Source organism: Ceratotherium simum, chromosome 8 (assembly GCF_057802395.1).
Source record: "Ceratotherium simum simum isolate JZ-2026a chromosome 8, ASM5780239v1, whole genome shotgun sequence".
In the NCBI taxonomy this organism is placed as follows: Eukaryota; Metazoa; Chordata; class Mammalia; order Perissodactyla; family Rhinocerotidae; genus Ceratotherium; species Ceratotherium simum.
In genome coordinates this window covers 54,230,153-54,254,961 of record NC_141907.1, presented here as the reverse complement: position 1 = coordinate 54,254,961, position 24,809 = coordinate 54,230,153, and the positions used below count along the sequence as shown (strand labels likewise).

At 36.4% G+C, this 24,809-nt stretch overlaps 1 protein-coding gene and 1 non-coding gene across 2 annotated transcripts in view; one reads left to right on the top strand and one right to left on the bottom strand.

Annotated features, from left to right (window-relative positions):
• The window catches only part of LOC101400742 (transmembrane serine protease 11F), a 132,120-nt gene extending 110,362 nt beyond the window's left edge, over positions 1 to 21,758 (top strand). The window contains exons 4-10 of the mRNA XM_087434664.1: positions 2,455 to 2,522; positions 4,160 to 4,323; positions 6,495 to 6,533; positions 10,516 to 10,717; positions 15,181 to 15,440; positions 17,241 to 17,383; positions 21,600 to 21,758. Coding sequence (XP_087290790.1) covers positions 2,455 to 2,522; positions 4,160 to 4,323; positions 6,495 to 6,533; positions 10,516 to 10,717; positions 15,181 to 15,440; positions 17,241 to 17,383; positions 21,600 to 21,758 — 1,035 coding nt within the window. The remainder of the gene's footprint in view (positions 1 to 2,454; positions 2,523 to 4,159; positions 4,324 to 6,494; positions 6,534 to 10,515; positions 10,718 to 15,180; positions 15,441 to 17,240; positions 17,384 to 21,599) is intronic.
• Positions 13,081 to 13,188, bottom strand: LOC147916466 (U6 spliceosomal RNA). The gene has a single exon (XR_015553072.1). It is a non-coding gene; the product is annotated as a U6 spliceosomal RNA (small nuclear RNA).
• Positions 21,759 to 24,809: the final 3,051 nt, after the last annotated feature.

Here is a 24,809-nt window from a genome sequence, read left to right as displayed (position 1 = left end):
GGGCTGTCAATGTCACTTAATGTACTTAAGAACACAAGATCTAGAAACAGATTCCTTGGGTTCATATGCAGAACCACCACTTCCTATGCCACCTTTGACAAGTTTACTTAAGTGTCTTGAGCTTCAGTTTCTTCATGTACAAAATGGGGCTGATGAGAATAAAGAAAATACTTTCCTCATAAGGTGGTGTGAAGTTTAAACAAAGGAATCAATCCAATGCCTGCCATGTAGCATGGACTTAATACATGTAAGCTATTATTAGTGGTCACACCAATACTGTACTATACCAGAATCTACTCATTTTTGTAAATAGAGGTTGACTCCTCAGGGACCATGGTCTTGTTAATATCACATTTTAGTTTGAATAGGTTCTTGGTACTTTCTTATACTCTGATAGGGCAGAATCTTGATCCTTTCCCATAGAGCCATTATGTACACAGTTCAAAATTTCAGAAGAAATTAATTTTAATTTAATTAATTTTTAAGATGCCGGAGACCTTAAAATCAGATTTTCCCCCTGTTCCTTGGGAGACAGAAATAAAATGAGCTCAGAGAAGCTTAGTGAAATCATAAGTGACATAACTCAGAACTGATCCAAATTCCTGTCAGAACTGATCCAAATTCCTGGAATGACCATCCGTGGGGCAGTCCCTACTGGGGTCTCCTGGGTCCACCTAGCTTTAGATTCCCACAGATTTCTACTTACCATTGGCAACATGATTTGTAGATAAAACAAAACCATATATTATTATCTTCTTCCCTTTACCATATTATTGATTCTTAATTCATTTACTCATTTATTCCTTCATGGATTTATCCATCAAACATGCATTGAGTGTTTACTGTAGGCCAGGCAATGTGCCAAACACTGAAGATACAAAGATGGATCAGACATACTCCTTGCTGTCACACAGCTCACAGTTGAGAGTGGGAAAGACAACTGTAAACCGGTGTGATAATTGCTATAATAGAATCATGTGCAAGATGATGTGGTGGCCCAAATAAAGAAGTGTTCAACTTTGTTTGAGGAGAGCAAGTCAAAGATAACTTAGTTGTCACTGGGGTTTCTGAAGAAAAGCAGAATTGCCATTGACGAAATTTGCCTGAGAAAAAAAGTGTATTGTAGGCAGAGAGAAAAGCATGTGCAAAATCATAGAGGTGTGAACCAGTCTAGGTGGGATTAGGAAAGAGCAAGTAATTCAGTAGCTAAGGTAATAGATATTGAAGGTAGGGGTGGGGCAAGGGCCAATGAAGGGATAAGATTGGGGAACTCACACGGAGGGAGACATTGGAGTTGAAGCAGGAGTATAACATATTCAGACTTGTACTTTAGAGACAACATCCTGGCTGCTAGCACTGTAGGGGAACAACTAGGGCGAGGAAAGATAGATTATAACCACATAAACTTGCCAGTGAGGGGACTGCTGCAAAGGCCCAGGCACAAGTTTCCAAGGAGCTGATTTTAGATCGTATCAGTGGGATTGAAAGAAGGGAGGTAGAGTCAATATTTAGGAGGTAAAATCTACTAAGCATTGTTACTAGTTGAGAGGAGTCAGGGAGAGGGAGGAATCTTGTGGGAGGGAGGCAATATTCCCCTTCCTAGAGGATGTAGTAATTGGGGGGAAAGATTTGCCGTGGAAGTTGGCCTTACGTAAACTTATGTGGACCCACAATTTCTGACTTCTGACTCTCAGTCCAGGGCTTTTCTGTCTCTAAGGCAGGGCCTCAACAGTCTTTTGAGAATCAGGTCCCTGTAGGTCCCTGTAGGAAATCAGCTCACTGAACATTCAAAATCCTTTAATGGTTCAGACTGGAAAAGCTGAGTAATAAAATGCTGACGGTGTGGAGTGTGGTGAAACTTATTCCCAAACTAGTACCGGTTGTGAAAGCCTGCCTGCCACACAGAGATGACTAACAAGTGAGGGTGTTAGAGTCAGACAACACATGTTGTTACATATTATGTCAAATGCTCTACTAATGGGATCATTGAAGAAATCAACAAATTGATATCAATAGTGGCCTAGATGTCACGTTCGAAAATAAGGCAAACTTAGGGTAGGATTTCTTAAAAGTGAGGATGCTGCCTTAAAACATAGCATAGATGCTTTAATTCATTTGACAATAATCAAAATGAACATTATCAATAGTTTACAATATGTCAGGCAAGGTGTCAAATGTGTGATACACGTTATTTCATTTAATCTTCAAAACAACTTTATGAGATAGATATTGTATTATCCCATTTTACAGAGGCTTAGCAAAATTGAACAATTTTGTTAAAGTTGTTCAGTTCTACAAGGATAAAAACCTAGTTTAGTCTTACCACTGCAAATAACCCCTTCACATGTCTGGGAATAAACCAAAATCCTTGTCTTGGCCTCAAGTGTCTAGATAAAACTAGGAGTAACATTTTTCTTAAGACTAATACTTACTTTTTAAAACTTTTCTACTCAGATATCTAGGATATTTCAACATTCTTCTGGAAAGGGTCGGTTTATCAAATCTCATGTTACCAAATTAAGGTACGTAAACTTGGTTAGCAACTTTATACCAGTACTGTTAGCAAGCGTTTGATCAACACAATCGCTCAGCTCCCCTGAGCAAATCTTTGCAGGAAGATAAAGGCTTCATAAATCCTGAGCAGCTCAGCTTATACTGCCTAGCCATTTCCCAGTCACAATAGAAAGCTGTAAAGTGCTCTGTGACAAGACACAATGTCAGTTACTAGATTAAAAAAAAAGGGGGTATAGGAAGAGGACTGATCGTGCTACTGACACATCCTGCTCCTTGAGCTAGGGGCTAAGTAGAACTTAGGCCAGTTCTTTGCAATTGTCCTCACTTTAAGCCTACCCTACAATCAGACTATGACTGTCTACAATAAGGTCTTCCTTTAATGCCATTGCATTTTTACTATTATTTCTAATGTCTTTTCATTTTTATGCTCTGATGAAAGACAATATACATAAATTGAACATGCACTTGCTATCAGAGACTAAAATAAATTACTAGAATCCATCCTGGATATGCTTTTTATAGAATATCTAAAAGGGTTGGCATTTACTGGAATAATATATCTTGTTTTCTACCTATTTTGATAAAAGTTTTTAAATTTTTTCCGTGGATATCAATCAATATACAAATATACACATGCATATTTGTAATACTTATCTGTTTCACTTTTTGATGGTAAAGTAAACATGCATATGGTTAAGAAGCCCATGACTTTTCTTTCCCTCTCCTTCTCCCTACTTTCATTCCTTCCTTACTTTCCTCCCTTCCTTCCTCCCTCTCTTCATTCCTACCTTCCTTTCTTCCTTCTTTCTTTCTTTATATATTTCAAATTAAATCCATTCTCAAAAGGCAACTAAAGGCTTTCTAGACTTACACGTTAGAAATAAATTTATATATTTGAACCGCTTATCAAATGATTTCCTAATCATCCATTTATCAAACACATTAACTAACCACCAAACTCCGAAGTATCAATGGCTTAATACAAAAAAGTTTTCTTTCATTTCCATGGTACAGACTAAAGAGTCAGAAGTGGCAATAGGGGGTATGGGTGCTGGTGGGGATTGTGGAATTGCCCACTGGATCTTCTGCATCCGGTTGGCGAATAAGGGAAGAGTGAAACCACGGAGGATGGTGTGGGCAGTGTTCAGGGGCCAGGCCTGGAAGTGGGGTACATCATTTCTGTCCACATTCCGTTGTCCAGAATTCACTAGAGAGTTCCAATAAACTGCAAGGCAGGCTAGAGAAGGAAATCTAGCTCTGTGCTCAGGAGGCAAAGGCAACTGGGTTTGGTGAACACAAAGCACTGTCTCTGCCACACTATTACTGAAGAATAATGACACTGGTTACAACTTTGGCTCAGAATGCCTGAAAAAGCAAATCGTTTAAGTGCATGTAAAGTGTGATTTCAAGGACATCTCCTCTTCTCACAATCTCCTCTAGACTATGAGCTAAGTAAGGCAAGAGAACAATTTTTTTCAGCTGTCTCTTAGCCAGTATCTCTAGAGATAATTTAGAAATCTGATATACATATATGTCATCCCTTATGTTTCTTTAAATTTAGTCTGAACCTTAATATGTAAAAATAGTTAATGATTAGAAAACTGGATTTATTATTATCTCTATTTATCTGCTTTTTGTTCTTCAGTCCAGATAAAAATGGTGTGAATGTTCTTATGGTGCTCATGTTTCGATACCCATCTACTGACAGTGCTGAGCGAATCAAGAAAAAGGTTGAAATGATTTTATATCAAAGTCTGAAGACAAAACAGTTGCCTTTGACTATAAACAAACCATCATTTACACTCACATGTAAGTTCTTTTACCATCTTTGTGGTTCCGTCCCCTCACAATCTTCTTTATTTTTCATAAAAATTTAGGTCAATGTATTCTATCACTTTAAGAATTCACCACTGATATATCAGTGTGGAATAAAACTAAATTAATAACTCACTATAAGGTGAAGTTTAGTTTTATGAGTTTTTTTTCATATTTGATTTGGGCTTCTGCTATAGTTTCTACATTTTTTCCCATATATTATCACGTTGGCTCTTTTAAAAGGATAGGTATTATTTTCACCTTTTTAAGGAAGTTGAGACTCAAGGAAGATGTAAGACATGGGACTAACAAGCCTGGGGGTCAGAACAAAAGCACAGGTATTCTGACACCCACAGGTCTTTACAGGTTAGTTCCAGGGGTTAGTTTCTGTAGTTTCAAAGAAACAGACATCTTTATGAGGTTTACTCCCATAGGAAGAAGCACTGACATGATCTGTGAAGAGGTTCTCTAGTTTATTTCCAATTTAAAACAATTTTTCATCCATCTCCTCTTTTATTCCTCACAAAACAAAGTCAGGAAAGTTGTCATTTTGTTTTCCCCCCAAAGTGGAAGACAGTGAAGTTCAAAAAGGCTATGAAACTAAAACTAAATTACCTCACAGCTAGTTGGAATGTAAGCTAAGAAGCATTTCTATTTTTCTATGCCAATCACATGCAATAAGTGTTCCAGCTCTGTTCACTGCTTCTGCTTAAGTATTTCCAAGCTCAGTTACTTCTGATTTAATACCAAAAAATAAGGCTTGCTCTTTGGACTTCAAGTCTTTTCCCCTTTCAGCAGCCATGAATTTAAGAAACAGTTTGTCTTAAGTTAATTTCTATGTTGTTAGAAATCAGGAAAATTCTTTAAATACATTTTGAGATAGAATCCTCACACACAATAGTGACAACTTCTTCATGAAGTAATTAGAAATAAAAAAGAGTATGGTATTCAATAGCTAATCTATTATATTCCAAAGTAAAACATGATATTTTCCAGCACTCTATAAACAGCGATTAAAAATTAAATCTCATTTCCTGATAATATAATTTTCCCTAATGCGTGATCATATATGCTAAAGTAAAATAGCCAAAAAAGAGATGTTAAAGTTGTAGATTTTACATTTTTAAAAAATAATTGTTCAGCCTCTTGGTCATGTATACTTTTTATTATAAAAGTTGTTTTAATATCAAAATAACTATATTCTATGGCCGTGCTCCGTAACCAAAATTCTACTGCACATATTTCTTCTGCCACATACAAATCTCATTAAATAAAGAGAAGTGAAATGTCCAGCAAACTTCTAATAGGATTTGGGGCTCACGTCTCTCTTTTGGGAAAGTCAGTGTTCCTGAGCAAATCATTATATAATTTTCTATTTTCTTTCTTACCAATGAACAAAACAAAACAAACACCAAACCCCCAAAAATCCAATGAAACTGAACTTAAACGAACAGTAAGATAAGTTTGAAGGGTAAAAGATGTCACAGAAGGGAGGCATAAAGTGGAGGGATAGATTGTGGTATGGATGGGGTCCCTGGACTGGCTATATGTGAGACAGCTTCTTGCCTCTCGTGCCTACTGCCTGAGCTGCAACCTTCTACCATATCCACCACGAGGGACAATCCTCAGTGAGAGAAGGCATCAACTTGCATTGACTGAATTCCTAACCTTGGTAGACAAGGGCCTGGAAATTGGGCTATGAGGCAGCTGTGATGTCTTTAGCTCCCTGAAGCTGCCCTTTCAATACTAGCTGCCAGGCGTATGCCTAAAGCACATAGGTTAGTACACCGGATACAGTGAACACCAATTGTGATGGGAATCGGAGATTGCTTCCTTGAGTTAAGGGGAGCTCCCAAAGAAAGCAATCAAGGACATTTATCCTTATCATTCTTTTCTAATTTCCTAACTTCTTTATCTGGTTTCTTAGCAAAAAAAATCAGAAAATTAAAATTTAAAAATTTTAAAATTTAAAGTAAAATTATGCTTTTCGGACCAAATCAGAGTAGACGGTTATTTGTATATTCTTGATTATGAAAAATCTCATGCTGTCTTGAAATATGGATGCTTTGAATAATAAGCATTTCTTATAGTGACCATTTGAACAACATCACATAAAAATAGAAACATATTTTTCTGCCAACTAATTCATGTTATGTTTATTCCAGCTATTGACAGCAAAAAGATGAGGAATCTTCTCAACAGCCGTAAGTTCATATCAAAGATAATGAGGAAAAGCCACAGAAATGTTAGAAGTAGAATTTACCAAGTTTTTTTTCTTTTATTATTGAGGTGTAATTGATATAACATTGTATTATTTTCAGGTGTAAACATAATGATTAGATATTTGTATATATTGAAAAATGATCACCACAATAACACCAAGCTTTTTTTGTTATTTTATGTTTTTGTAAACCAAACACTTAGTCTTTTATTATTGTTCATTAGTTTTAATATTTAAGACATTCAAATTTATAAATTTCCACCAAATACAATTTTAAGTTTTGTGTCTTATGGAATGTGGTAAAAAAGAATTATATAGTATTCTTAATATTATGACATATGTAACTATATTTCTAACATTTTATTTTAATATTTTCTTTAAATACGTCTCTTTTAAAATTCTCTCACAATTCAAGGGAGTGTTTTAAAGTGATAACTAGTTAGGCTTGTTCCTGTTAGAATTTCTCAGTTTTATTACATTTGTATTGAAATATCTGGCATGTACATTTTCTGCCCTCCTCCGCATAAGTATATATTTATGGCCTCTTGTGGATAAATGCATGTCCATTAAAAATGTTGTAAGGACAGTAAAAAACAATAAATATTCTCTACATGTAATGTTGCATTTAACATATTTCCAAATATTGTCAATACTCATGTATTTGTTCTTCTCATTTATGTTTTCTGGCTTTTGGTAAATATTTTTCTTTCATTGTGTTCTGTCTCTGTCTATAATACACATTTTGTTCTGGTTTCTATCTTTCTGCTTGCCTTTATGCTTGTTAAATCCATATATGAACCTTTATTTTTTAGTTATCAAACTCAAGGATAAAATAAGAACCATGCATAATGAACTTACATTCTAAATTCCTTTTCTTAACTTCAACTGATTTTCCAAACTTTGTTAAATAACTTCGCAATTTTACTTATCACTTAATCTTTACATACTCTATCAATATTCTTTTTCAAAACATTATGTTCCGTTTTATCCCCCTAGTTACAATTATTTACCCATTACTAAAGTCTCCTGTTAGACATTGTTGGGTCTTGATTTAGACTCACCTTTTTGCCTGCTAAATTGTATCTTCAAGTCATTTTTAAACAAGAAAATTAAACAAATGGTATATTTTCTGACTATTTGCATATGTAAGAATCTCTTTCCGTTTCCTTTATCTCAACGTTTTATAGGATAATTAGACCTAAACTTTCCCAAATAATTCTATACACATTATTCTGTTTTTTGCTAGTGTTTTTGTTATAGAGAAGTGAAAGGCTGGTGCGATTTTTATTCTTATGTCGGTTTTCTTTTCTGTTCCTGGATGAATGTAGGCAATCTTTATCCTACAACATTTTTGCCAAAAGATCTAAATGTGGTAGTATTTTGCACTGAATTTTGACTAGGACGCTATGAATGTTTTCAATGTTTACACTATTTTTTTCTCATTCTGGAATAATGTTCTTCCACTATAAATTTGATGATCGATTCTGTTCCAATTGTTCTTTTTTTTCTCCCTCAGGAACACAAATGACTTATTGTTTGAGTGTCCATTTTCTCCCTCCATATCAATCATTATTTCTAATTCCAGTTCAGGTTACTTTCCTCTGCATTCTGAAAGATTTTATCAAATCTATACTCCTGAAAACCACTTATCTCAGTTGTCTTGTGTTACTTTTTCTCTTTACTTCTTCCATGTGGATTTTATCTGTCATAACATTTGTGTGATTTCTTGAATTTGATTTAATTACAGATAGCTCTTTTGTTGGGTGTACTCTTGTCACAGTATAGTTTTTCCCTTATGGTTGGTTGGCAGATGCTTTTGTTATATTAAGGTCATGTTTTCTTGGATATCTTTGCTGGTACCAAGCACATGTCCTAAAATTTTTTGAAGAAAATCACTTTTAGAGATATGTCTGTCTTCTGAGTTTGTATATCATCTGATTTGGGGGTCCCTAACCATGCTGTATAGTTAGATGCAGGCTTCAGTTCTGTTCTTACAAGCAGAGTATATGAAAACTCCACAAACCGGCCCTCATACCACCAGCTCCAGAGTTCACTAACACTAGTGCTCTTCCCTTCTCTGTTTAAATTGCTCTTCGTGAGGTGTCCTAGTTCATTCTTGGTGCTATAACAAAATTCTATAAATTGGGTAGTTTATAAACAACAGAAATATATTGCTCACAGTTCTGGAGGCTAAAAGTCTGAGATCGGGGGCCAGCACGGTCTGGTGAGGGCCCTCTTCCCACTCACAGACTTCTTGTTGTTGCTTCACGTGGGGGAAGAGGGGAGAGGGCTCTCTCTGAAGACTCTTTTATAAGGCACTAATCCCATTCATAAGGGCTCCACCCTCATGACTTAAGCACCTCCCAAAGGCCCCATCTCCTAATACCATCACCTTTAAGAGTTAGGATTTCAACACACAAATTTTGGAGGTACAGACCATTGCACGAGGTAATTACATTTTCATAGAACTTCTCATCTTTCCTGTATTCCTAGATAGGATAATGTGCTGGAAATTGTGGCTTCTGAATAACACATAAAAAAAAAACAGTTGATAGGTCACAGTGGGATGGTTCAAACTATAGTTTCTGCTTGGGTAGGGGCAGGTGAGGTTTAGCTTTATTTCCTGGGCTAGGGAATCGCAATAGTGTTGAGCCAGTGGCTTTGTCAAACTTATTGGCGGTTCTCCACACAGTTCTAGCTCACAGGATACAGCTTGGGTTGTCCAGGAAGCTGCTTTTCAAACCGACCCACCGAACATTGCAGTTGCTGAAAATTTCTACCAGAATTTGTAACGTTTTCTTATCTTTCCTTGATTTTTTGTGATTTTGTTCCTTCTGCCTTTGAACAATACCATAGACTCAAATTTTTCATCTGCAATATGAGGATAATAACAACTAACACAGAGAGTTGTAAAAATTAGAGAAAAAATATGTTACACTATGTACAGATCCTGGCTCATAACTAGTAGATATTATTTATATTATTATTCCCTGCATGCATATTTTAAGGGGAAGTTAGGAGAGGAAGTATTAGGCACTACTGATATAGCACCATAATAACCTAGAAGTCCTACTTGTTCAATTTTATGGTCATCTTAACCTGAAGCTATTTAACCGTGAGGGAATTAGGATGAATTTGTAAGTATGATTTCAGGCAACTATTTTTTACCTGTATCTGAATAAAATTTCTTTTTGGAAAAAAAACCCTTGTACTCTTAATAAAAATATAAATAATTAAAAGGTACATTAATAAAGTATACTCATATACTTTTGAGCCTTATTTAAGGTTGATTTAGGAATCAAGTCTAATCAACTGAGGGTTTGTTATCAGGAAATCAGAATTTTTTTAAAAACTAGTCTTTCAAATTTTAGAAAACCAAAAAAGGTCATTATTGTTTAAGATTGTTAAAATTCAGGGCTTTGCAAAGACGATGTATAGATTCATGTCAAGGCAGAATCACGACCTATATTCAGAATTGGACTCTCTCTCTCAGCAGTAAGAATACAAGCTTTGATGTGGAGCCTCCTAATTTTATATTCAACTCTGTCACTTACCAGCTGGATGACCTCTAGCCATTTACATTCTTTCTCCAAGGCTGAGTTTGCTCATCTGAAAAATGTCTTGCTGTAAATGTATCTAAAACACTTAGCAGAGGATCTATACATTTTCAATGCTCAATAAATTATCCATCTACCTATCTGTCTATCTATCCATATATGCTTATACAGAGAGACAGAAGTTAATTCCTGGATTAGATGCCTTGAAATGTTGGTGAATATTTCTTCTGAACCTCAATAGGATCAGTAGGACCCCTATCCAATAACCTCAGAGCCTGAGTACTGGGAATGGGTTGAAGAGAAGCAGATGCAATGGATTGTCTAAGCATCTGCACCCAATGCAAATCAGGATATATTTTTCTTCCCCTCTTTTTTATGAAAACAAGCTAATGTATATTTCTGTGACAGGCTGTGGAATAAGGATGACATCTTCAAATATGCTGTTACCAGCATCCTCTTCTACTGAGAGGATTGTCCAAGGAAGGGAAACAGCTATGGAAGGGGAGTGGCCATGGCAGGCCAGCCTCCAGCTCATAGGGTCAGGCCATCAGTGCGGAGCCAGCCTCATCAGCAACACGTGGCTGCTCACAGCAGCTCACTGCTTCCGCAAGTAAGTTCACCAGGGCTGTTGTGAGTCTTCTTTTCTGGTTATCAATTGCCATCAATTCAGTGTTTAGGAAGAGTCCAATCTCACCAGTTTATCCTCTGCTCCATTCCAGCTGGACGCTCTTTGTCCCCAAAATGCATTTTGCTTTTGCTCTATGCCCCAGTCATATTCATTCTCTCTCCCCTCTCTCAATATCTATGATGTTTGGTTTGTATCGCTCTTGTGGTTCTTACCATATATTTTCCTGTATTATCATAACACTAGTGTTATCTTTCCTACTATATCGTAAATTATTTTTATGACTGACTGTTATACATGTAACAAGTTTAAACCCTTCCATATATTCAGGGAGAAAATTCAGCAGCTTCTGTTCTTTGTTTTTTTTTTTTTTTTCTTTTCAGTTAATCCCTTTATCCTCCTACCACCCACCATCACTTTATAAATAAGAAAAAAATCAAAGGTATCACTCTTGAAGGTCTCCCTTCCAATTCCATTATCCAAGGACCCTTGGATGTGGAGCAGAGAGGTGTGTGGACGGTGAGCGAGACCTGCCACCCTGTCTCACAGTCCTCACAACATGGACTGTGGTCACACACAACTTGACAGGAGCTCTCTGCTTGAGCTTTCGCAGTTGTAGCTCTTAAAACTCAGCTACGTAGTTCACATATACGAACGTACGCAGGCACCCCATTGCCCCAGAAGACCAAGGATACACCCTCTCTCCTCCCTGAGATTTAACCATCAGAGTATAGAAAGTTTTTTCTTTTAAACTCTCAAAAGACAAAAGCTCTGAATAAAGCCCTAGCCAGTGGCACTGTTCACATACACTTTCTGAGGAAACTATCCTTGCTGAGACTAGGAGGCTCTTGACCTTCCTTCTAAGGGTAACACCAAATGGTTCCAAGATGCCTACACCTTCATTTATGGGGCAGACATGTAATGAGAATGATCTAATGAATTTAAGGTGATTGTCTGTCACTCTCTCACGAGACAAGAGAAAAGGGACTCACTTATACATATTTACAACCCCCAAAATAACCAAGCATCATGCCTTAGGTGAACTTGAGTCTCACTAATTTTTTAAGGCTTTCTGATTTTTTCGCGCTTGTGTAGTCCTCCAATCTTCACATTTGCTTTGTGGCATGTCATCCATTTTAGTTTATAACTGATCTGTGTTTATGTAAATTAAAAATAAACCCAGAAGGTCAATTTATTAATATTTAGTGAACAATACCTAAATGAGACAATAGCTAAATGAATGAGCATGGCTGTTTTCCAATAGAACTTTATTTATGAACACTGAAATTTGAATTTTGTATAATTTTCATGTGCCACGAAATTCTTCTTTTTATTTTTTTCAACCATTTAAAATGTAAAAGCCAATCTTTGCTTTCAGGCCACACACATATAGGCAGCAGACTGGATCTGGCGTTCAGGCCATAGTTTACTGACCCCTGATTTAGATAAATAAAAATTTCAAAGAATAACTAATTTATGCCTCAGAATAGTAAATTATAGTTTTGAGGAAAATGCTTTACTTATCAGGATAACTAGACTCCATGGACAAATTCTGATAGTGACACTTTTTGGATAATTTCCATAGAAATGTGAGTAACTTGATGTGTTTTCTAATTGTTTCAAACTTTCATTACGATGCTAGGCAACTACTACCATGTTCCCCTCTCTGAAAATAAAAGATACCTTCTAGTACTAATCAAAGCAAAATGTAACGGTGATTAGAATTATGAATGTGGCTTAAAATAATTCTATAAAGTAGGGAAAAAATAATTTCTATAATAGCTTCTTCTCAGTATTTTTGTAGTGAAATTTGTTAGTATTTTATAAAGATCACAATAGCTGCATTTTAGTCAAATAAACAGATGCCACATAAATGTATTTTTTAGCAGCTTTACTAGGATTTAATTCACATACCATACAATTCACCCATTTAAAGTGCACACTTCAATGGCTTTTAGTATATTCAGAGTTGTGCATTTATCACCCCAATCAATATTAGAACATTTTCATTATTCCAAAAAGACACCCCACGCCCCTTAGATATCACCCCTTACCCTCAATCCCTCCATCCTAGGTAACCACTAATCTGCTTTCTGTCTCTGTGAATTTGCCTATTCTGGACATTTCATATAAATGGAGTATTACAGTATTTGGTCCTGTGTGACTGGCTTCTTTCACTTCATAATGTTTTCAAGGTTCATCCATGTTATAGCATATATCAATTCTTCAATTCTTTTTATTGCCAAATGATATCTCATTATATAGATATACCACATTTTGTTTATCAGTTCATCAGTTGATGGACATTTAGGTTGTTTCCACTTCATAGGTGTACAAGTTTTTTTTTTTTTAATATGGAATCTTTCATGAATTTGCATGTCATCCTTGTGCAGGAGCCATGCTAACCTTCCCTGTATCATTCCAATGTTTTCAGTGTATATGCTGCCAATGATACATGTTTCGGCAAGTCGAGCGCAGTCTCTGTGTGCTGACAGACCTACGTGGGGGTTGGCCATTGAGTTTGATAAAATAGAGATAACTGGTGATCTCTTGATAAGAGAAATTGTGTGATATGATGGGGATGGGAATGAATTCATGAGATACTAGAAGGAGAAGTATTGGATACAGTGAATTTAGATGCCACTTTCAAGGAGTTTTTAAATGAATGGGAGCAGAGAAATTTGGCAGTTGAGGGTTGTCGTGGACTCAAAGGAAGGATTTTTAAAATATGAGCTTCATTATAGTATATTTTATGCCAATAATAATAATCTAAAAGAGTTGGGAAAGGTGATGGTCCTGGAGAGAAAGGGTTTAATTTGGGGAGTGATATAATTTCATGTAATTGCACAATGTAGTATACCGTTGTGAAGGAAAAATACAGGATACTTTGAAGATAATATCACAATTATCCAAATAGTTTTTAAAAATTTTTATTTTTTCCTACAGAAATAGTATATTTCTTAAAATAGTGTTTAAGACAAATCTTAGTACCTTTATGTTCATGTAAAATGATCCCAGTCTTTGTGAAACAGTGTAAGTGGGGAAAAGGTTCTTGACAGGATATCATGAGACCTGGGCCATGTCTCTCTGACATTAACCAGCTGGTTATGTCACTCACCTGGGCAAACCATTTACCTTCCAAATCTCAGTGTCCTTATCCACAAAGCTTGTTAAACTGGGCCTATTCCAGGAGGCTTCCTTTCTGGTTGACGATGCATGAAGAGATGGGGTATATCCGTTTTGTCTGCTCAATTAGTTTACAAGCTCCTTACGGACTGAAGTCTTTGTATCTCCTAGAATTCTATTTCTCAAACGACTTCTTCAGCACTAAGACTTTCCTTTAAATAAAATCTTCCATTAAAGCATAAATAAGTAAAGCAGCTGAGAGGACCCCCCCTCCAACACCCCAATCTCCGGGTCACCACACCCGGGCTGTGATTGCTCATCCCCGAGGCAGTGCAGAGTACTCTGAAAACCACTAATCTTACAGGTTTTTCTTTACACTTAAAAGTTTATGATTCATCAACACAATAATCCTGCATGAACAAGGAAATCCCCTGTATGAATTCTCCTCTGTGAAATTTCCTTCTACATAATTTTCTTCTACATAGAGAATTTCAAGTTTCTATATATTTCTAGTCATTCTTGATGGGGATAATTAGAAAAAGAGGGAACTGGCCTTTGAGGAAGAATAGGGAGGTAAAGAAGTAATATAATTAGACAGAATTGGCTTGTGATGCAAACTTGTGGGAGGAAAAAGCACCCATGTGAAGGGAGAGCCTCAAAAATAGTAAGAGGGACTGACAAGCCAGATCCAAGGGCGGTGGGAGTTCTAACAGCATGACGTTGCTAGGGCTGCTTAGCTCTTGAATATCCAGGCAGGGTATGGGTGGAGGGTGGAGGAACATCCTGTGTACACATGAGGGTTTGTGAAGCAGACAAGTTACACTTTGTCTCAAAGATCACAGTATGACCCAGTAAACAAAAGCTGATAAGTGAGTCATAAAATAAGAATAGATGGAGGATCTGATACAGAGGGAAAGTGCCTCATATCCAAAACAAATCAAAATTGATTTCTATACATTTCATTGAAATTACAGAAGAAATAGAATCTGAAGAGTTTCTAATAAACAAGGAACTGAAAGATTGGAAATTAATTGTATAGTTCCCATTGCTATTATTAATCCAAATAAAGCATGGAAATTCCATTTAGTTGCTGTGCTCTTTTTAATTTTAGAGGATATAAAATATTTTTAAGGGCTTTAATACTCTCACTTGTATCATCAATATTTTTAACCTCTTTTTTCCATAAGGTCATCAAATGCAAATTCTCTCACCATAGGGAAATTTTAGGAGCATAATCTCAATAGTTGGGGAGAAATACAGTCTCAATCTTTTTTAAAGGATACAATTAAGCATCACAAATATTATCCTTTAATTTTTTGCAGAAATAAAGACCCAAGACAATGGATTGCTACTTTTGGTACAACTATAACACCACCTGCAATGAAACGAAGTGTGGAGAAAATTATCCTTCATGAAAAATACCATAAAGAAACAAATGAAAATGACATTGCTTTAGTTCAGCTCACTACCCAAATTAAGTTTTCAAATGTAGTTCAGAGAGTTTGCCTCCCAGATTCATCTATAAAGTTGCCACCTAAAACAAGTGTATTTGTCACAGGATTTGGATCTGTTATAGATGATGGTGAGTTAGTTCGACCTAATTTACTTAGTACAAATTTGTCTTGAGATCTAACAAGCTGTCTTAGGGAATCCCTCTTTAGACTTTTCATAAAAATAACGTTGATGCTTCTAATGTGTATGCCCCTGAGCAGAACAGGGGGCTGTGGGGTGAAAAGTAAAAGGAGTCAGGATGAGATATTCACAAGCATTTGGAGCATGGTGAGAAAGAGAAGAAGGTAATATAGAAGAAAAGAACAGACTGTTGTAGGTGCTATAAGAAGGGAAAAAATGCTATGGGAGTACAAGGGGTAATTGCTTCCAAATTATATATTTGCCAGATGTGAATACTCATGGTTAGCATATATTTCAAACCACAATCTTAATGATAGGTTTCTCTTTCTTTCTTTCCTCCTTTCCTCCTTCCTTCCTTTCTTCATTTCTTCCTTCCTTCCTTCGTTTCTATTTCTTTCTTTCTATTTTTTTCCTGTCTAAATCATTCCTCATTTTAATGAGGATTTATGGTGATCATAAACATGAAAGTACTTTGTGAATGTTTTGAGAATTTTCATTTTGGTTAGTTTGTTGAATATATATGTATTTCTTTGCCTCTGTCCCACCCCCCAGGGAGGTTAAAAGATATCAGTTCTAAAATTTTATAAATTGAAGCCCAGAATGTAAGATTTCTAGGTATTATGTCCTTCCTCTCTGAAGAAAGAGATTAATTGAATGTTTTAAATTGGAAAATAAACGTTTAAGGTCCTATCAAGGATATCCTGAAGAAACTAGGAGACAAATGATAATATACCTTAATCTGGCTTTTTTTTGACAGAACTCTATTATATGAAAACTTTCCCAAATGCTCCATGCATTTTCTACTTGACGTTTGAGAGATTGTTCTGTCTCCTTTCCTCTTCTCTTCCCTCACCGCTAGCTCGGGGCTACTCGCCGACAGCTTCAATCAATCAGGAGCCCTAAGCTACTTCCCTTCCCACACTCAACTGTGCAGTATTCTCTCCTCCTAACCCCTGGCCCTGCTCTGTGTTGGTGTCATATTGCTGGCGTATGTTGGGCATCCATTCTCTTTCCCATGCTTTGAGACACCCCTAAATAACACACTACAGCACAGAGTAGGGCAAATAGATCTGTGCAGCTTGTATCCTGGTTCCTACTTGAATAGCTTTTGGAAAATCAATGAACTTCTCTGAGCTTCAATTTCCTCAGATGGAAAAATGTGCCAATTGGACAAGATTAATGTGATGAACCCTCTCTCCGTGAAACAAAAAGCATACACACACACACACACACACACACACACAATATTGCATGTAGTTTTATCCAATAGCTTTTGTGTGTGTGTGGGAGGAAGATCAGCCCTGAGCTAACATCCGTTGCCAATCCTCCTCTTTTTGCTGGGGAAGATTGGCCCTGGGCTAACATCCGTGCCCATCTTCCTCCACTTTATATGGGACGCCGCCACAGCATGGCTTGACAAGTGGTGCGTTGGTGCGGGCCCGGGATCCGAACCTGCAAACCCAGGGCCACCAAAGCAGAGTGTACGCACTTAACCGTTACGTCACCGGGCTGGACCCAAGGGTTCCAATAGCTTTTGAAGATTCACAAGTATGATATGATATTGGGACATGTATGTTTATGGTTCCTTGCACGTAGACATTTATGACACAGAAAATAAAATTAGGTAATTAATAATAAAATAACCTTATGCTTTTGCTCCTAGGAATATACAATTTATGTGTCTTTCACGTCTTAGATACAGTTTTATTCAAAGAACACATTTTTGTGTGTGTGTTTATTTGTATAATAGGACCTATACAAAATAAACTTCGGCAAGCCAGAGTAGAAACCATAAGCACTGATGTGTGTAACAGAACAGATGTGTATGACGGCCTCATAACTCCAGGAATGTTATGTGCTGGCTTCATGGACGGAAAAGTAGACGCATGTAAGGTAAGTCTAAAGTCCAGATCAAAACTTTAAAAGAACAGTTTCCATTAACTATTTCTAAATTTGGCATATATTTCACCTGGGAGAAAAAAAAATGTCATCTATCTCACCAAAGATTCAGTTTATTGAATAATCAAAATATTAAACAAAATACAATAACAATAAAATAAAATAACAAAAATTATTAAGTGATTACTGTGTATTGTATAAGTGATTACCGTGTGCCAAGCCAAGTGTTAATCACTTTTTATACATTATTCACTATAATGAGATCGAAGCAGTACTATACTTATCTCGATTTTACAAATTAGGAAATTAAAGCCTGTTGCTCCCTATTGCTAGTTCACACAATTACTCTTATGTTCTGTTGTCATTTTCTTAAACAAAATTGTAAACAAAAGACAGAGAAACCTCTCCTCTGAAGACCACTTCATTCAGCTCTGTTATCATCTCTCATGCATCTTGTTTTCATCCCCCAACTCCTGGTCTCTCCCCTTTGTCCCTCTCATTCTTTAATGACATTGACACCTGAAATAGTTTCCTCTTCATCTCAAGCCCTGCAGTATTAACACTGACCCATTTACAGGCTGGAGTCTCAGTTCCCAGACCTCCTAACCTCCAGTTAGGATCTTCACCCCTTCTCAGCCACCTATTCCTAGGGTCACACCTTGAGTTTTGTCACCAAAAACTGTTCCAACTCCCAAAACACTAATTCCCCAAATCATTCTATTTAACGACTCGCCCCACTTCTTCCTGCCTACTTTTCAAATACTCTTGCTCCCTTGGCCACACACTCTGCTACATCCCAACCTACCAACCCTCACCCCCAACACACACGATCTACCCATAGATTTGTGTCCCTTCTCTGATTTACTTTTTCCCTTTAGCTTTTTTTTTTTTTTTTTTTTTTTTTAAAGATTTTATTTATTTATTTTTCCCCCAAAGCCCCAGTACATAGTTGTCTGTCATAGCTGCACATCCTTCTAGCTGCTGTATGTGGGACGCGGCCTCAGCATGGCCGGAGGAGCGGTGCCTCGGTGCGCACCCGGGATCCGAACCCGGGCCGCCGGCAGCGGAGCGCACGCACTTAACCGCTAAGCCACGGGGCCGGCCCTCCCTTTAGCTTTTATCACCATCCAATACACAATATATTTTATTTAGCTGGTTTATTGTCTGTCTTTCCCACTAAACTAGAATATAAATATAAGTTTCATGAAGGCATAGATTTTGGGGATCTATTTTATTTACTGCTGTATTACCAACACCTAAAACAGTGCCTGGCACAAATATTTGTTGACTGAATAAAATATCATCTTTCTTCAACTTCATTGAGACCAATAGACCATTGCTTCTCTATTTTCCCACATTCCATTCATCCTTTCCTTTCTTCCATCATCTACTTGTCCAACTTAGATTTCACTATTAATCACTTTTTAATCACTTTTGCTAATACCCCAAGCTCACTTGTTGCTCTCTCTTTTCAGTGTTTCTGTCTACAAAGTTCCAAACCTGAAAGAACTCAACTATCCAATCTTTCTCTCTCTCCTGCACTTTGGAAGTCAAATGCTCCTGGAAAAAATACAACAGAGCACATTGGGTCCAATAAAAGATCCAGATAACAAAACTGACTATCCTATTATTTGTGTTTATTTCTTTGTTTGTTTGTTTGTTTCAAGTCCATTCTCTGAATTCTCCCAACATTTTCCACTTTCCTTCACTTCTGGTTTTATATACCCCTTTATTCTTAACTGATGATTTTGTTCCCCAATTTTCAAAGAAAAGTAGAAGTCATCCTAGGGGGATTTCCCCATTTTCCCAGCACCAAGCTTACAGACTTGCCTTCATCTGGACCCATTTTATCCACCCTCAGCTTAGGTCACAGCAGAGAAGCTTCCTCTTTTCTAAGGCTGATCCCTTCCCTGCTCAGGTTCCTCTTCTTGTTGGCCTTTTGGGGAAGTTTACACTAGCAATTATTTCTTCTATCTCTTTTCATAGTCAAAATTTCTCTTGTAATTAGATCCTTCCCTATTCAGATCTATCAAATTAGGAAAAAAAAGAAAAAAAAACCAACTCTTTTCTTGAACCATAATGCCTCCAGCTAGCACCCCATCTTATCTGTTTACCATCAAATATTTGGAAAAATATCTATACCCATTGTCTCAATTTTCTCACCTCCCACTAACTCCTCAAACCGTTACAATATGGTTTCTGCCGTATCACTTCATCAAAATAGCTCTTCCTGAGGTTTCCAGTGACCCAGATGTTTTTTCGTCCTATTCTTTTTTTTTCCCTCTTAGCATTTAATAATGTTTACAACTCCATCTTTCTTGAATTATTGCCTTTCTAGGCTTAGAATGATTTTCATTCCACATCTCTGTCTGCTCCTTCTCTGTCTCCTTTTTAGGCTCATTCTCTCAATCTCAGCCATTAAACTTTGATTTATTCCACACTTTTTCCTCTTTTTACTCTATATTTTCTCCCTAGAGAATCTAATTCTCTTCCATAGCTTCAATTATCATCTTTTTGCAGATGATTCATAAATTTATACTTTTAGCCCCAACCTCTCCTTGGATATCTACACTTATATATTCTACTCCTACTTGACAACTCCACTTGGATATTTGGAAGGCATTTTAAATTTAAAATGTTGCATCTGATTCTGCTCTTATTCCCTTCCCTACCTGATTTTCTTCCTATGTTTTGTATCTCTATGAATGGCATTCCCTTTCATTCCGTTAAACAAGCAAGAAGACTAGAAATTGTTCTAACTTTCTCTCCTTATCCCTTATCCAATTGATTACCTAATCCCATGGATTTTACCTCCTTAAATCTCTCTCTTGCTTCTCTTTCTTTCTCCCTCTCCCCTCCCCTCTGCTTTCTCCTCACCCTCCCAACCACATTAGCCATCTAGCTTATTTCCTTATATTCACTCTCATGCTCCTACAGTGTATTAGTCAAATGAAAGCCAGGATGGTTTCTAACAAGATGTAATCTGATCATGTCAACCCCCTCCTCAAAACACTTCAGAGGCTTACCTTTGTTTTTATCTTAAGATAAAAAACAAAACCACCCACAGGGCTTTGCATGGACCAGTCTCTCCTACCTCTATAGCCTCATCACATACCACTTGCACCTTGCTGTCTTCTCTCCAGTCCGCCCCCTCCCCTTTTTTTTACAGGCCTTTGTTTATACCAAGCTCCTTCATGACACAGAGCATTTGTAACACTATTTCCTCTGCCTAGAACACATTTCATCCACACCTTCCTTTTCAAGGTTAACTCCTCTTCCTTTAGATATCAGCTCAATTACATCTCATCAGAGGAAACTTTCCTGACCTCCCTGACCAGTCAACTTCTCCCACTGTATGTTACCATAGCACTTAGCACAGTTGTAATTTTGCATTTATTTGTCAGCTTATTTAGTGTCGGTTTTTTAACCTAAATTTCAAGCTTTATGAGCACAAGGACTGTTTATTTTTGATCATGATTGTATCCTCAATGCTCATCAAAATGCCTGGGACATATAGTGGGAACTCAATAAATAGTTGATAAAAGAATAAATAAGTGAAGGAGGTGGAAGAGGCACGCAGAGGTTAAGTATCTTACCCTAGATCACACAACCAGTAATGGATAGAGCTGGGCCTGAAACTCAGGCAGTTCAACTACTGAGACCACACTTTTAACCTCTACATTTATATCTGTTTAGTTATTTAATCTTCCTTGTTCCAAAAGAGATTTAAGGGAGCTTACATCAAATTCCACAAGCAAACATAAATTAGAATTATGTAAATAAAAGAAAAGAAGACCAAGAATAGGTCCATAAAATGCAGTCAAGCTAACAATATTCAGAAGAGATCCTCAAAAATTTCCACCTATACACAAATACTAACCTCATTAAATATTTTATATACATGCTTACTAAACCATGCATAAAGTGTCTAATCAAACTAGCAGAAAAAAAAAATTCAAGGATGCTGAGCCAGAAATAACGTAACCATTTTATATGAATGAGTGTTAGTCTTTCTAGAAAACAATGCACTTTAAAGTTTAGCACAAAATTTTATCTCAATTGAGAGAAACATTATATAATCTATCTCTATCTGGCTGCATGTTCTATGTAACAATTTCCTTTTTTTCTGTGGAAGAGAGATGATTGCAATGACCTTCCTACTGAATTAAATTAGAGTTAACAATTTTAAATGTTTTTGTTTTTTCTCCAGGGTGATTCTGGCGGACCTCTGGTTTATGATAATCATGACATTTGGTACCTTGTTGGGATAGTAAGTTGGGGACAATCATGTGGTCTTCCCAAAAAACCTGGGGTCTACACAAGAGTAACTCAGTACCGAGACTGGATTGCCTCAAAGACTGGTATCTAGTGTTAATTGTCCATGAATTATATCCATGGCACACACAAATAAAACTCCTACCTGTTGTGTATTATTTATATTCATGTGGTTTGGATCAGTGCTTTTGCTGGATATCAAGAAGTCCTTCAGTCTTAGACCAATCTCATATCATGAGGTGGCCTTTGTGTATATGTGACTGAACTCTCTCTACCCTGAGAGAAGAAGACACAGCAGATGACAGATAGCACTGACTCCTCACTCACAAGGGAAACTGTTGTGAGGCTTATTAATAAGATGAATATTTATAAATGGCTTTCCCCAATGGAAGACAGGGAACATCATTTTCCACAGGATATGAAGAGCTGCCAGGGCTGCCAAAATCTTACCTCATATAATACCTGGAGCACTTGGGATTCTTCTAGCAAAAAAGCTCAAACATCAGTCTTCTCTGAGGGTTCAGGTCTTCAGCATTCTAGAACTGATGAATGGACATTCAATGGCTAGACTGGAGAAGCATGAGATTTGCAATATAACTTGATCTCTAACCTGGGTTTATAAATAATAATACAGAGAATTATCACCCACCACAAGAGCTTACATTTAAAAGATGTTTAAATGTATCTGAACTAGCTGTTAACATTGTGTTATATTGAAGCACTAGCTTCAGGATGCATGTTGTATTGTAAATAAGCATTTCTGATTTATTCTTTAACAGCATCTTGCCATTCATACATCAATTGGAGTTAGGCCAAAAGGAAAATGAAAACTCTTGGGAGCATTTTTCCATGGGTTCAAGGAGGATAAAAAGACGTGATGGGACCTAGGCCAGCAGAGTTAGTTTCAAATGATTAAGAACAAGACAAATATTTTTTAGATTTTCGGTGGAATGAGGTATCCAATTATTTATTTAGAAATATCTACATCAATATATAGTAACTGGTGCTTTTGTAAGTCTTTAACTCTCTGACAGATGAGATGTCTATCAGAATGTCAGGTTGGGAGAGCTGATTTGTGTAAATCATTTAGGAAAGTGCTTGGCATATATTATGCACTATATTTAATTAATAGTATAGAAATATTTATTATAATGGAAAGGAATGCCTCTGTGAGTTTTAAGGTAAATTAACTTAATTTGTCAAGTGAGTGAATGACTTTGTGGCTTAAAACAGCCCAAAGTCTAGTGGTAGAAAGCACAGGCTTTGGAACCAGGCTGCCCGAGCTTGAATGTTGGCTCTGCCACATATAGCTGTGTGTCTTTGCACAGTTTTATTAATACCTCTGTGCATTAGCTCTTTCATCTCCACAATGGGAATAGAAATGGTACCCACCTTATATGGTTTGTATGAGGATTAAATGCATTAATACAAGTAAAGCACTTGGACAGTGTCTGCACACAGTAGGCTCTCAATATGGACTAGCTACTATTAATTATTATTAATGTGCTTTGCACTCAATAAAGCAATATACTTTCTAAAAACTATCGCTTGCTTCTTTAAAATAATGTAATTGACTTCACAACACTTTAAATTACATTGTAAAAAAATTAGGTGAATTAGATTTTCAAAATCACTTTTTATGTCTCATTAATATATTTTGAACTATGTGTGTTTATAGAGAAGTAGTTATAGGAGGTATGGTCATCTGTCACCAAGGTTGTGACTACAGAGATGCAGCTCTGTATGCATCTCCCGACTGCAAACAGAAGACCTCAAGTGCTAAATTTGTTGCTCTGATTCGTCAGAGAAAAAGCTAGCCTCTCTGTTTCTTTAAAGACTAACAGTTTTGTTAATTTACATGTATATGTGTTTGTAGGTAACATATGCAAACAAGATGAATATAACTAAAAAGATCTCTTAGCTGTTATCATTTACATATCAAGATATAAACACAAAAGTGTCATCGATGCCCACTTTTCTTTTAAAAAGAAAATGTCACCAAATTTCTGAGTTGATGACAACTAATAACTAAATGTCAACAGAAAAAGCAGAGTAAAAACTTAAATCCTTACACTTTCTTTTATATGCAGAGAAACATCCAAAGCTTTCTGGAGAATATTTAGCATATTCAGGATCTGTTTGCTTGATGACAGACCTTACTTATATTAAAGCTAAACACAGCCTTTGGCAGAAACAGGAAAACAAATCTGTCTACCAAAAAAAAAAATCATTTTCTACTGTGTAAGTTCTTTAACATTGGCAGTGTGTTTTCTGTAACTACATTTATATTTCAGAAGACTGTGCTAATATTTTGCATTTAAGTGTCTGTGAAACTATATCTACTGATTTAAATAATTCTGTGCTTAATTCAATTCAATGACATGTTAACACAAATGAGAGGAATAAATACAAAATGATGATAAGTAAATCTAAGAAATGGAAGAATGGATTTTTTTAAACAGGATTTATATGTCCTATTTCTAGTTTGCTGTCTGACCTATTGAGTGGTGTTACAGGAATCACGCAACAGCTTTTTCCTCATGTTTTCCATCTACTCAATGGGACATTAATCGGTCTACCTCATGGCATTGTCGTGAGGCTTTCTTGTTAAATGATAAGGTTGAACAGTCAAAGAATGTTTAAAACCTGCTCAAAAAAATGCAAAGTATATTATTGTAAAGTAATATCAGTACAGATGATGCTGCGAATGCCCTAAGATTGTAAAAAAGGTTTTTTTTTTTTACAGTGTTAGCATTTTTATTTATCAATAGTATTACTTTGTGAATTCTGCAAATATACTGTGGTTAAAAAAAAACAAATTGGGCTTTGCCTCCTGTGTTGTGAATGCTATAGTATTCTTCACGTCGTTTCATAGACAGAAGAACAAACTCTACAATTTGTCTTGACTCGTTGTTTGAAAGATAGTCAAATCCATTAGGCTGACTGTAAACAATACAGCACATAATCCCTGTGGACTCTTGATGGAATTTTGGATGCCTTGAGATCTAAGGGTTTGTTTTTAATGCTAGAGCAAGAATGAACCAAAATTTTTGCAAAGCTTAGCCATCTTTCAGTGAAATCTTCATGATTCAACAACAATAACAAAAACATATTAATAGGAATTTACCCTTTAAAACTGAATAAA